This window comes from Heptranchias perlo, chromosome 7 (assembly GCF_035084215.1).
Source record: "Heptranchias perlo isolate sHepPer1 chromosome 7, sHepPer1.hap1, whole genome shotgun sequence".
Taxonomy (NCBI): Eukaryota; Metazoa; Chordata; class Chondrichthyes; order Hexanchiformes; family Hexanchidae; genus Heptranchias; species Heptranchias perlo.
In genome coordinates this window covers 72,554,514-72,566,981 of record NC_090331.1, presented here as the reverse complement: position 1 = coordinate 72,566,981, position 12,468 = coordinate 72,554,514, and the positions used below count along the sequence as shown (strand labels likewise).

The 12,468-nt window shown below is 43.3% G+C and overlaps 2 protein-coding genes across 2 annotated transcripts; both read left to right on the top strand.

The window, feature by feature from the left end:
• The first annotated feature begins 285 nt into the window (after positions 1 to 285).
• On the top strand, positions 286 to 4,408 carry LOC137324032 (gamma-crystallin S-1-like). The gene is made up of 3 exons (XM_067988202.1): positions 286 to 310; positions 2,197 to 2,474; positions 4,133 to 4,408. The coding sequence occupies exons 1-3, from the start codon at positions 286 to 288 to the stop codon at positions 4,406 to 4,408; spliced, it is 579 nt and encodes a 192-aa protein (XP_067844303.1).
• Positions 4,409 to 4,481: 73 nt separating this feature from the next.
• Positions 4,482 to 11,227, top strand: LOC137324031 (gamma-crystallin S-1-like). The gene is made up of 4 exons (XM_067988200.1): positions 4,482 to 4,584; positions 6,487 to 6,512; positions 8,936 to 9,178; positions 10,952 to 11,227. The coding sequence occupies exons 1-4, from the start codon at positions 4,482 to 4,484 to the stop codon at positions 11,225 to 11,227; spliced, it is 648 nt and encodes a 215-aa protein (XP_067844301.1).
• Positions 11,228 to 12,468: the final 1,241 nt, after the last annotated feature.

Below are 12,468 nucleotides of genomic sequence, written 5' to 3'. Positions count from 1 at the left end.
GAATGGTTTCCAGAGTTTAATACAGAGCAGAATATGTATAATTGGCCAAGTCATTGGTGTGCAGCAGCTTAACATTGTACAATATTGAAAATCGAGATGTCGAATTTCACTTCCTGTATTCTTTATTTTTACGTATGAGGGTACAAAGTCAATTCCATACTTAAAATTTTGTTTATTCCACGATTTATTTTAAAAATGTAGTGATGTAACTGACAGTGCTGCTTCTAAACTACCCCGAGGACAAAGGTTGCTCGTTTGGTAAAATACGAATTTATGAATCACAGGATGTTCTGTTATTGCACTCAGTCAGGTAAGGTGCACATTTGCACGATTTGCCAAATCAATCACAACTCTGCGACTGGTTCCTTGTTGAAATCCAACCTCAGTCATATTTTAATTAAAAGACATAATTGATATTCTTTATGGAAGTAATCTTCCTCAGGTCAGTGACATGAACAGTGATCAATGATTAATGTTTCTTATCTGTTTTTAATCATTGGTCTACTTTCCCCCCCTTATATCAGCTTCAAGATTTATGGGTCAAATACAGCAAAGGTTTGGGGCCAAAGTATCACAGCTACAATCCTCTGCACAACCTTGTTCCCAACCCAAGTTGCGCTGCTTTGAGGGAGCTCAAAATAGAACTGGATCACTCCTCAATTAACAGGAAAAGGCAATTTTAAATTGTTCTCTGGGAAAGTACAGTGGTCTCTGGGAAAGTGTAAACAATTTTACAACACCAAGTTATAGTCCAGCAATTTTATTTTAAATTCACAAGCTTTCGGAGATTTTCTCCTTCCTCAGGCAAATGTTTCAAGATCTCCTTGAAGCCTACGCATTTATACATATTGAACAATACATGGTGTTTACAGACTGCCCCTGCAACTGCCCGTTGCCAAGGCAACGGGCAGTTGCAGGGGCAGTCTGTAAACACCATGTATTGTTCAATATGTATAAATGCGTAGGCTTCAAGGAGATCTTGAAACATTTGCCTGAGGAAGGAGAAAATCTCCGAAAGCTTGTGAATTTAAAATAAAATTGCTGGACTATAACTTGGTGTTGTAAAATTGTTTACAATTGTCAACCCCAGTCCATCACCGGCATCTCCACATCTGGGAAAGTGCAGTGATCTCAGGGAGATCACAGTGATGTCTGAAAAATACAGTGATCTCTGGGAAGTACAGTGTTCTCTGGGAAGTACAGTGATCTTTGGGAAAGTACAATGATCCCACAGAGATTAAAATGGTCCATGCAAAAGCACAGTGTTCTATGAGAAATTACAGTGATCTCTGGGAAAGTACAGTGATCTATGGAAAAGCACAGTGATATCTGGGAAAGTGCAATGATCTCACATCCTTTTTTCCAAGTTATCCCGAAGGAGACCGCCCCGGTCTTTAACACTTTGCCTTCGGGACAAAGAAAGCTGAAAGCTCCTTTCAATCTCTGACGTTGGTTTCCACATCTTAAATTTCCATCGTTCTCTTACTTATTTGAATATTCCTATTAGTTGTCCCTAACTTAATAACAAAAAAGCAGACAGTAAGTTTCTATCAAAGACTCTGATAAACTAAATAAACAATGTATGATCTGTAATTTGTGTTAATAAACACCACCCACAATATGGTTGCCCATGAAGGCAATAATGTCATCAGATTGATGCCGGCCGTGATATCATTGAATGAAGGATTTGGAGAGGGGGCAGTGGTGCAATCTGGAAACTAAACTCACTCGTAATTATACATCAACCAGATGTGCACAAGGCAATCACCGAATCGACATGCTCTGGATATCTCTGTCTTCATTGCCAGTTCGGGAGCAGAACCAGGCGGTTACACCAAACTATTTGAAACAGACCTGAGTGATTTGTATCTGTGATTGTCCCAGAAGTGCTTTGTTCAAACAACAATTAAAATGACAGGAAGGCCAAGGGGAAAGAATAAATGACACATCAGGCATCTTTCAGGTGTTTTTCTACAATGAATGCAACATGCGCTTTGATGATTTTTGCTGAGTTTCAATCCTGAATCATGAGAATAACAAAGATACAGCCCAGAGAGGCCTTTCTGCCCAACATATAAATACCAAGTTGTGTGAAGCAGTGAAACATTCAGTCTAACTGTGAGCTCAAAATGGGAAAGGAAAGGAGAACTCAGATTTTATACTCTGTATTATAATTCTTCAATCTCCGAATTTGAGAAATTATTAACTTGCAAATCTATATCTTTCCACAGATCTTCTTTTACGAGGACAGGAACTTCCAGGGTCGGCACTACGAGTGCAATACTGACTATGCTGACCTGTCCTCTTACTTCAGCCGCTGCAACTCAATCCGTGTTGAGAGTGACTGGTGGGTGCTGCATGAGAGACCCAATTACATGGGATATCAGTATGTTCTGAGGAGAGGAGAATATCCTGACTACCAGCGCTGGATGGGATTCAATGACAACATCAGGTCATGTCGCACATACCCATATGTAAGTTCCCTTTTATGATTTTTATATTTTACCCAGATTGATGACAAGTTAATGACAACTTGCTGAGCAATTGAGTTTGTTAATGACAACTGGGAAAACACTTCAGCTGTTTTCACTTGTATTAAGGCTTTGTGTGTGGTATATCGAAATGACCTGATAGTGACAATGAAGATACACAGCTTGGTTATGAACAGTTTAATTATCCAAACTTAAAAGACTAGGTGAAATATTGGGCACGCTTTTAGTCATGAAAAACGGGTGGGTTGGGAGCGGTGGGGGCATTCAAAATCTCAACCATTTCAGACCCACCCCTAACCCTCCCCCATTCCACCTTTTTACCGGGGTGGGATGAGGGGGTGGGTGGCCAAGCCACTCCCAGGAGGCTGGTCAGACTTTAAAACCTTTCATTGACACTGCAGGCCTCCAATTTTCCACTGTTTCCGATTTCAACCCCGAGGGGCTGGGATTTCCGGGCTTCTCTTTTCTGCCACGTGAAAGGAGGCTAGGAGGTCCGAGACTAACAGATAGGTGCCTTTCTGACACAGCTTGTGGGTTCGGAGGAGCAGGAGTGCTTGCCCCAGGCCCAACCAGCCTACCTGCAGCGAACCCCCAATGATCACTGACCCCAGCGATGATCCCGACCCGTCTCCCAATGATAGCGGACCCGTGCCCCCGAACCCCGACCCCTCCCCACAGTCAGGAATCCCTGCCCCCGATCTCCGCTCACCCTCAACGATCGCAGACCCCCAACCCCCAACCCCGATCCTGCCCCCAACAATCACGGATGCCCACGAAGACCCCCGACCCTTCCAAATTTCGTGGACGTCTGTGACTGACCCCTGATCCCTCCCGCCCATGGCTGACTCCCCCCAGAAGTACTCTGCCAACCCATGCCCCCTTGCCAATGCATGCCCCATGCCAACCCACGTCCATGTGCCAAGCCATGCCTCATGCCAACCCATGGTCCCTGAGTCCCCATGCCCCATGATGCTGTGCCCCCATGCTCCTGTGCTCGAATGCCCCCTGTGCAAACCCTGTCCCCCATGCCCCCCCCCCACCCATACAAATAAAGACTTACCTGAAGACTTACCTGAACACATCCTCTCCCTGGCTGTTTTCCCATCTGATTGAGACCAGCCTGTCAATCAGGCAAGTCAGTCGGACGGCAAACCAACAAATAAAGATGTCCTTACGTCAATATCGTGAGGATGTCCAGGGAATCCGTACTTCTGGGTTTTCTTTCCGCAATTTGAGCCCCCCGCCCAATTCCCGGCTGGGAGTCAAAATGATGCCCATGATCTGTGCACCAGTCCAAAGTTTCAATAAAATACGGGAACATAATTGGATGAATTATTTCACAATAATTAACCAATTAGAACTTAAAGCCTAATTGTTCGATTGGAAGTTTGGAATGTAAAAATACCACCTACAGCGAGTCTCAGAACTTAGGCATCTTATCTTATCATTTACACAAGAGCTGCTTGGTGACTTCAGTGAGCAGAGAATCAGTTGCTTCAATAGATGTAACTGAACGGTCTCTTGCTTCTCAGAAACATCATCTGTAACCCTTACTATACTCCCTTCTCACAAGGAGGCAGTCTTACTAGACACTGAACATTTATAGTTTCTTCACTAATATGATCTTATTTATATTACAGTACAGAGGTGGAAACCACAGAATGAGGGTTTACGAGAGGCCTGACTTTGGAGGACAGATGATGGAATTCATGGATGACTGTCCATCTGTCTACGATCGTTTCCGCTACCGTGACATTCACTCCTGCCATGTGATGGACGGTTACTGGACCTTCTATGAACATCCCAACTACAGAGGCCGACTGTACTTCATGAGGCCCGGTGAATACAGGAGATTCAGTGACTGGGGCGGCTACAGCTCAACTATCGGATCTTTCAGGCGCATGAGGGACTTCTAGATTGTTCTTGAAAAACATGATTTTGTCTCTCTGAAAGTGTCCTAAGATTAATAAAATCTCCTCCACTTAACAAATGAGTTTGTCACTTACTTTTGGAAGATTGTTGAAATCACAGAGAATTCTCACGGAAATCTCCGCCGGAGTCTCAGGCCGAGTATTTTATTCTTTGATTTCAGGTAATGAATTTATTTCAATTCAGTAAATACAGATTTTGGAATGAACGTTGTGCATGATATTGACAATACAATGCATGGACTTCATAAAAGTGAACATCAAAACAATGAATGAGGGCTGCTTGTCCCATGAATGAAATCCAAGGTTCTCATTTCTATATCATCTCAGTTGACTAAAGGAAACCTGGAATAAGAATCAAGCATTTTTAAAGCAGAAATATCCACAGCATTTAGTCCAACTTCACTCTCGTCCTCAACTCCAAGAGAATGTAACTGCTTTTTAAAGTAAAAACATTGAAGATCACATCAGAAAACAAAATTATCGTGAAATCCACTTCCAATGTTCACCACTTTCAGTGAAGAAGTGGATATATTGCTCATTGTAGAAATGCAAAAATCAAGTTTGATTCAATGCTGCAACTGTATACACGCTCGTGGTTCTCAACCACCTCCCCTTGACATTCAACGGCATTACCATCGCCGAATCCCCCACCATCAACATCCTGGGGGTCACCATTGACCAGAAACTTAACGGGACCAGCCATATAAATACTGTGGCTATGAGAGCAGATCAGAGGCTGGGTATTCTGCGGTGAGTGACTCACCTCCTGACTCCCCAAAGCCTTTCCACCATCTACAAGGCACAAGTCAGGAGTGTGATGGAATACTCTCCACTTGCTTGGATGAGTGCAGCTCCAACAACACTCAAGAAGCTCGACACCATCCAAGATAAAGCAGACCGCTTGATTGGCACCCCATCCACCACCCTAAACATTCACTCCCTTCACCACCGGCGCACTGTGGCTGCAGTGTGTACCATCCACAGGATGCACTGCAGCAACTCGCCAAGGCTTCTTCGACAGCATCTCCCAAACCCGCGACCTCTACCACCTAGAAGGACAAGAGCAGCAGGCACATGGGAACAACACCACCTGCAAGTTCCCCTCCAAGTCACACACCATCCCGACTTGGAAATATATCGCCGTTCCTTCATTGTCGCTGGGTCAAAATCATGGAACTCCCTTGCTAACAGCACTGTGGGAGAACCGTCACCACACGGACTGCAGCGGTTCAAGAAGGCGGCTCACCACCACCTTCTCGAGGGCAATTAGGGATGGGCAATAAATGCTGGCCTTGCTAGCGACGCCCACATCCCGTGAACAAATAAAAAAAATGTAAGTCGGTTGTACAACTCAAAACTCAGTGGGAAGAATATTTCCAGTGAACTTATTGCATGGACTGTGAGAAGGATTTTTAATGAAATCCTGGCTATCTTGCAGTCAGGAAAATGACACTTCTAACGGAGAGTCGATTTGATTGAAGTGCACTCTGCTCCGACATCGCCTGGGAGACCAGCCCTTAAACCTGAGAGAGCAGGCAGTGAAAATAATGAGAAGGTTTGGATCACTGAGCTCTTCTCCACTGTGAAGGGCAAGTTGTGGTCTCACAGTGGATTGATGGAGATCACAGGAGATAACATGGCTTTGGGGAGGTAGGATAGGTCCAGTTGTGATGCTCCAGCCATCATGCATGTGGGGCAGGCTTGATGGACCTGCTGGTCTTTTCCTACCCTACATTTTTGTATGTTTGTATGTTTTCAGGAACCACTTATTGCCATTAATACATAGAACATGGTTTAACACACAGCAGAATATGTACATTTGGGCACGTCATTAGTCTGTAGTGCATTAACATTTTACAATATTAAAAATCGAGATGTCAAATTTCACTTCCTGTATTCTTTATTTTTACTTATCAGGTGCAGAAAGTCAATTCCACCCTCAGTATTTTGTTTACTCCACGATTTAAAAAAAAAATGTAGTGATATAACTGACAGAGCTGCTTCTAAACTTCCCCAAGGACAAAGGTTGCTTGTTTGGTAAAATACAAATTTATGAATCACAGGAGGTTCTGTTATTGCACTCAGTCAGGTAAGGTGCACATTTGCACGATTTGCCAAATCAATCACAAGACTGCAACTGGTTCCTTTTTGGAATGCACACTCAATAATATTTTTATTAAAAGACATAATTGATATTCTGTGTGGAAGTGACCTTCCTCGGGTCAGTGACATTAATAATGATCAATGATTAATGTTTCTTATCTGTTTTCAATCATTGGTCTACTTTCCCCCCCTTAGAAAAGCTTCAAGATTTATGGGTCAAATACAGCAAAGGTTTGGGGCCAAAGTATCACAGCTACAATCCTCTGCACAACCTTGTTCCCAACCCAAGTTGCGCTGCTTTGAGGGAGCTCAAAATCGAACTGGATCACTCCTCAATCAACAGGAAAAGGCAATGGGAAATTAGACTGTTCTCTGGGAAATTGCAGTGATCTCTGTAAAATACAGTGATCTCTGGGAAAGTACAGTGATCTCTGGGAAAGGACAGTGATCTCTGGGAAAGGACAGTGATCTCTGGGAAAGGACAGTGATCTCTGGGAGAGTATAGTGATCTCTGGGAGTTCACAGTGATCTCTGGAAAAATACAGTGTTCTCTGGGAAAGTATTGTGTTCTCTGGGAAAGTAGAATGATCCCATCGAGATTAAAATGGTCGATGCAGAAGCATAGTGTTATCTCGGAAAGTACAGTGATCTGTGGAAAAGCACAGTGATCTCTGGGAAATTATAGTGATCTCACATCCTTTTTTCCAAGTTATCTCTAAGGAGACCTATCTGGTCTTTAACACTTTGCCGTCGGGACAAACAAAGCTGAAAGCTACTTTCAATCTCTGACGTTGTTTTCCACATCTTAACTTTCTATTGTTCTCTTACTTATTTGAATATTCCTATTTGTTGTCCTGAACGTTAAAATAAAAAAGCAGACAGTAAGTTTCATTTCAAGACACTGTGTAAACCAAATAAACCAAGTATGATCTGTAATTTGTGTTAATATACACCACCCACAATATGTGGGAAAATGTGAACTTGTCCAATTTGGCAGGAGGAATAGAAAAGCAGTATATTATTTAAATGGAGAGAGATTGCAGAACTCTGAGGTGCAGAGGGATCTGGGTGTCCGAGTACATGAATCTCAAAGTTAGCATGCAGGTACAGCAAGTGATCAGGAAGTCAAATGGAATGTTGTCATTTATTGCAAGGGGAATGGAATATCAAAGTAGAGATGTTTTGCTACAGTTGTGCAGGGCATTGGTGAGACCACATCTAGAATACTGTGTGCAGTTTTGGTCTCCTTATTTAAGAAAGGACATAATTGCTTTAGAGGTGGTTCAGAGAAGGTTCAATCAACAGATTCCTTGGATGAGGGGGTTATCTTATAAGGAAAGGTTGGACAAGTTGGGCCTGTTTCGACTGGAGTTTAGAAGAATGAGAGGTGATCTTATTGAAACATGTAAGATCCTGAGGGGAGCAGAAGGGGTAGAAGCTGAGAGGATGTATCCCCTTGGGAGAGAGAATCGATCTAAGGGCCACAGTTTAAAGATAAGGGGTCTCTCATTTAATACAGAGATGAGGAGAATTTTTTTCTCGCAGAGGGTCATGAGTCTGTGGGACTCCCTTCCTCAGAGAGCGGTGGAGGCAGGGTCATTGAATATTTTTAAGGCAGAGTTAGATGGATTCCTGATGATCAAGGGTGTCAAAGGTTATAGTAGGTCGATAGGAAATTAGTGTTGAGGTCACAATCAGTTCAGCCATGATCTTATCAAATGGCAGAGCAGGCTCGAGAGGCCGAATGGCCTAATCCTGCTCTTAATTCGTATGTTTGTATTAATATGACTGCACATGAAGGTAATAATGTCATCAGATTGGTGCTGGCTGTGATATCATTGTATGAAGGTTTTTGGGAGGGGGCAGTGGCGCAATCTGGAAACTAAACTCACTCGCAATTATACATCAATCAGATGTGTACAAGGCAATAAACGAAGGAACATGCTCTGGATACGTTTGTCTTTATCTCGGCCAGTTTGGGAGCAGAACCAGGCAGTTACACCAAACCATTTGAAAGAGACCTGGGTCACTTTGGATCTGAGATTGTTCCAGAACTGCTTTGTTCAGCAACAATTAAAATGACAGGAAGGCAAAGAGGAAAGAATAAATGACACATCAGGCATCTTTCAGGTGTTTTTCTACAATGAATGCAACATGTGCTTTGTTGCTTTTTGCTGATTTTCAATCCTGAATCATTAGAATAACAAAGATATAGCACAGAGTGGCCTTTCTGCCCAACATATAAATACCAAGCTGTGTGAAGCAGTGAAACATTCAGTCAGTTACTAATCTAACTGTGAGCTCAAAATGGGAAAGGCAAGGAGAACTCAGATTTTATACTTTGTATTGGAACTCTTCAATCTCCTAGTTTGAGAAAATATTAATTTGCAAATCTATATCTTTCCACAGATCATCTTTTATGAAGACAGGAACTTCCAGGGTCGGCACTACGAGTGCAGTACTGACTATGCTGACCTGTCCTCTTACTTCAGCCGCTGCAACTCCATCCGTGTTGAGAGTGACTGGTGGGTGCTGTATGAGAGACCCAATTACATGGGATATCAGTATGTTCTGAGCAGGGGAGAATATCCTGACTACCAGCGCTGGATGGGATTCAATGACAGCATCGGGTCATGTCGCACCTACCCATATGTAAGTTACCTTTGATGGTTTGTATATTTTACCCAGATTGAGGACAAGTTAATGACAACTTGCTGAGCAATTGAGTTTGTCAATGTCAACTGGAAAAACACTTCAGCTTTTTTCACATGTCGTAAAGCTTTGTGCGTATGATATCTTAATGACCTGATATTTCTTATAATAATAAAGATACACAGCTTGGTTCGTAAGAGCATAATTATGCAAACTTAAAAGAGCTGAATTCCAGAGGTGATGATGGCCCTTGACATCAAGGCAGCATTTAACCAAGCGTGGCACCAAGGAGCCCGAGTAAAATTGAAGTCAATGGGAATCAGGGGGAATCTCTGCAGTGGCTGGAGTCATACCTGGCACAAAGGAAGATGGTAGTGGTTGTTTGAGGCCTATCATCTCAGCCCCAGGGCATTGCTGCATGAGTTCCTCAGGGCATTGTCGTGTGCCCAACCATCTTCAACTGCTTCATAAATGACCTTCCCTCCATCATAAGGTCAGAAATGGTAATGTTCGGTGATGATTGCACAGTGTTCAGTTCCATTCGCAACCCCTCAGATAATGATGAAGTCCGAGCCCGCATGCAGCAAGGCCTGGAAAACATCCAGGTTGGGGCTGTTAAGTGGAAAGTAACATTCATTGCAGACAAGTGCAAGGCAAAGATCACCTCCAACAAGAGTGAGTCTAACCACCGCCACTTGACATTCAATGGAATTACCATTGCTGAATCCCCCACCATCAACATCCTGGGGGTCACCATTGACCAGCATACATAACTACTGTGGCTACAAGAGCAGGTAAGGGGCTGGATATTTTGCGGCAATGGACTCACCTCCTGACTCCCCAAAGCCTTTCCACCATCTACAAGGCACAAGTCAGGAGTGTGATGCAATACTCTCCACTTGCCTGGATGAGTGCAGCTGCAACAACACTCAAGAAGCTCGACAACATCCAGGACAAAACAGCCTGCTTGATTGGCACTCCATCCAACACTCTAAACATTCACTCCCTTCACCACCTGCACACTGTGGCTGCAGTGTGCACCATCTACAGGATGCACTGCAGCAACTCGCCAAGGCTCCTTCGACAGCACCTCCCAAACCTCCGGCCTCTACCACCTAGAAGGCCAAGGGCAGCAGACACATGGGGTCAGCACCACCTGCACGTTCCCCTCCAAGTCACACACAATCCCGACTTGGAAATATATCGCTGTTCCTTCATCGTTGCTGGGTCGAAATCCTGGAATTCCCTACCAAACAGCACTGTGGGAGAACCTTCACCACACGGACTGCAGCGGTTCGAGAAGGCGGCTCACCACCACCTTCTCAAGGGCAATTAGGGATTGTTAATAAATGCTGGCCTTGCCAACGATGCCAAGATATATGAACCAATATAAAAATAACAGGGTAACATATGATCTGTGCAACAGTCTAAAGTTTCAAAAAGATATGGGAATATAATTGGATGAATTAGTTCACAATAATTAACCAATTCGAATTGAATGCCTAATTGTTCGATTGGAAGTTTGGAATGTAAAAATACCACCTACAGCGAATCTCAGAACTTAGGCATCTTATCTTATCATTCACACATGAGCTGCTTGGTGACTTCAGTTAAGAGAGAATCAGTTGCTTCAATAGATGTCACTGAACGGTCTCTTGCTTTTCAGAAACATCATCTGCAACCTTTCTTAAGCTCCCTTCTCACAAGGAGGCTGTCTTTCTAGACACTGAAGATTTATAGTTTCTTCACTAATATGATGTTTTTATTTTACAGTACAGAGGTGGAAACTACAGAATGAGGATTTACGAGAGGCCTGACTTTGGAGGACAGATGATGGAATTCATGGATGACTGTCCATCTGTCTACGATTGTTTCCGCTACCATGACATTCACTCCTGCCATGTGATGGACGGTTACTGGACCTTCTATGAACATCCCAACTACAGAGGCCGACAGTACTTCATGAGACCCGGTGAATACAGGAGATTCAGTGACTGGGGTGGCTACAGATCAACTATCGGGTCTTTCAGGCGCATGAGGGACTTCTAGATTGTTCTTGCGAAACATGATTTTGTCTCTCTGAAGTGGTCTTAAGATTAATAAAATCTCCTCTACTTAACAAACAAGTTTGTCATTTATATTTGGATAATGGTGGAAATCACAGTGAAATCTCATGGAAATCTCAGGCTGGGGTCTCATGCTGAGTATTGTACCCCTTTGATCTCAGCTAATGAATTGATTTCAATTCAGTAAATGCAGATTTAAGAATGAAAGTTGTCCATGAGACTGACCATATAATGCACGGACTTCATGAAAGTGAGCATCAAAATGTAAGTCACGATGAATGAGGGCTGCTTGTCCCATGAATGAAATCCAAGGTTCTCATTTCTGTATCATCTCAGTTGACGAAAGGAAACCTGGAATAAGAATCAGGCACTTTTAAAGTAAAAATATCCACAGCATTTAGTCCAGCTTCACTCTCGTCCTCAACTCCAAGAGAATGTAACTGCTTTTTAAAGTAAAAATATTGAAAATCACATCAGAAAACAAAATTATAGTGAAATCCATTTCCAATGTTCACCACTTTCAGCCTTGAAGTGGTTATATTGCTCATGTAGAAATGCAAAAATCCCATTTGATTCAATGCTGTAATTGTACACACGCTCATGGTTCTCAATGTAAGTCAGTTAACATAGAAATATGGAAAAAAGGAGCAGGAGAAGGCCATTCGTTCATTCGAGCCTGCTCTGCCATTCAATATGATCATGGCTGATCCTCTACTTCAATACCATATTCCCGCTCTCTCTCCATACACCTTGATGCCTTTTGCATCTAGAAATCTATCCAGCTCCTTCTCAAATATATTCAGTGACTTGGCCTCCACAATCTTCTGTGGTAGAGAATTCCACAGGTTCACCACCCGCTGAGTGAAGAAATTTCTCCTCATCTCAGTCCTAAATGTCCTACCCCGTATCCTGAGACTGTGACCCCTCGTTCTGGATCCCACAGCCAGGGGAAACATCCTCCCTGCATCCAGTCTGTCCAGCCCTGTCAGAATTTTATACGTTTCAATGAGATCCGCTCTCACTCTAAACTCGAGTGAATACAGGCTGAGTCGACCCAATCTCTCCTGATATGACAGTTCTGCTATCCCAGGAATCAGTCTGGTGAACTTTCGCTGCACTCCCTCTATGGCAAGTAGATCCTTTCTTAAGTGAGGAGACCAAAACTGCACACTATACTCCAGGTGTGGTCTCATCAAGGCCCTGTATAACTGCAGTAAGACATCC

Coding starts and splice junctions, on each gene's coding strand:
- LOC137324032 (XM_067988202.1), top strand. CDS start 286: ATGTTCTGTTATTGCACTCAGTCAG. Junction 311..2,196: donor CTGTTATTGCACTCAGTCAG/GTAAGGTGCACA, acceptor TCCGAATTTGAG/AAATTATTAACTTGCAAATC. Junction 2,475..4,132: donor CATGTCGCACATACCCATAT/GTAAGTTCCCTT, acceptor TTTATATTACAG/TACAGAGGTGGAAACCACAG.
- LOC137324031 (XM_067988200.1), top strand. CDS start 4,482: ATGAGTTTGTCACTTACTTTTGGAAGATTGTTGAAATCACAGAGAATT. Junction 4,585..6,486: donor ATTTTATTCTTTGATTTCAG/GTAATGAATTTA, acceptor TATGAATCACAG/GAGGTTCTGTTATTGCACTC. Junction 6,513..8,935: donor CTGTTATTGCACTCAGTCAG/GTAAGGTGCACA, acceptor ATCTTTCCACAG/ATCATCTTTTATGAAGACAG.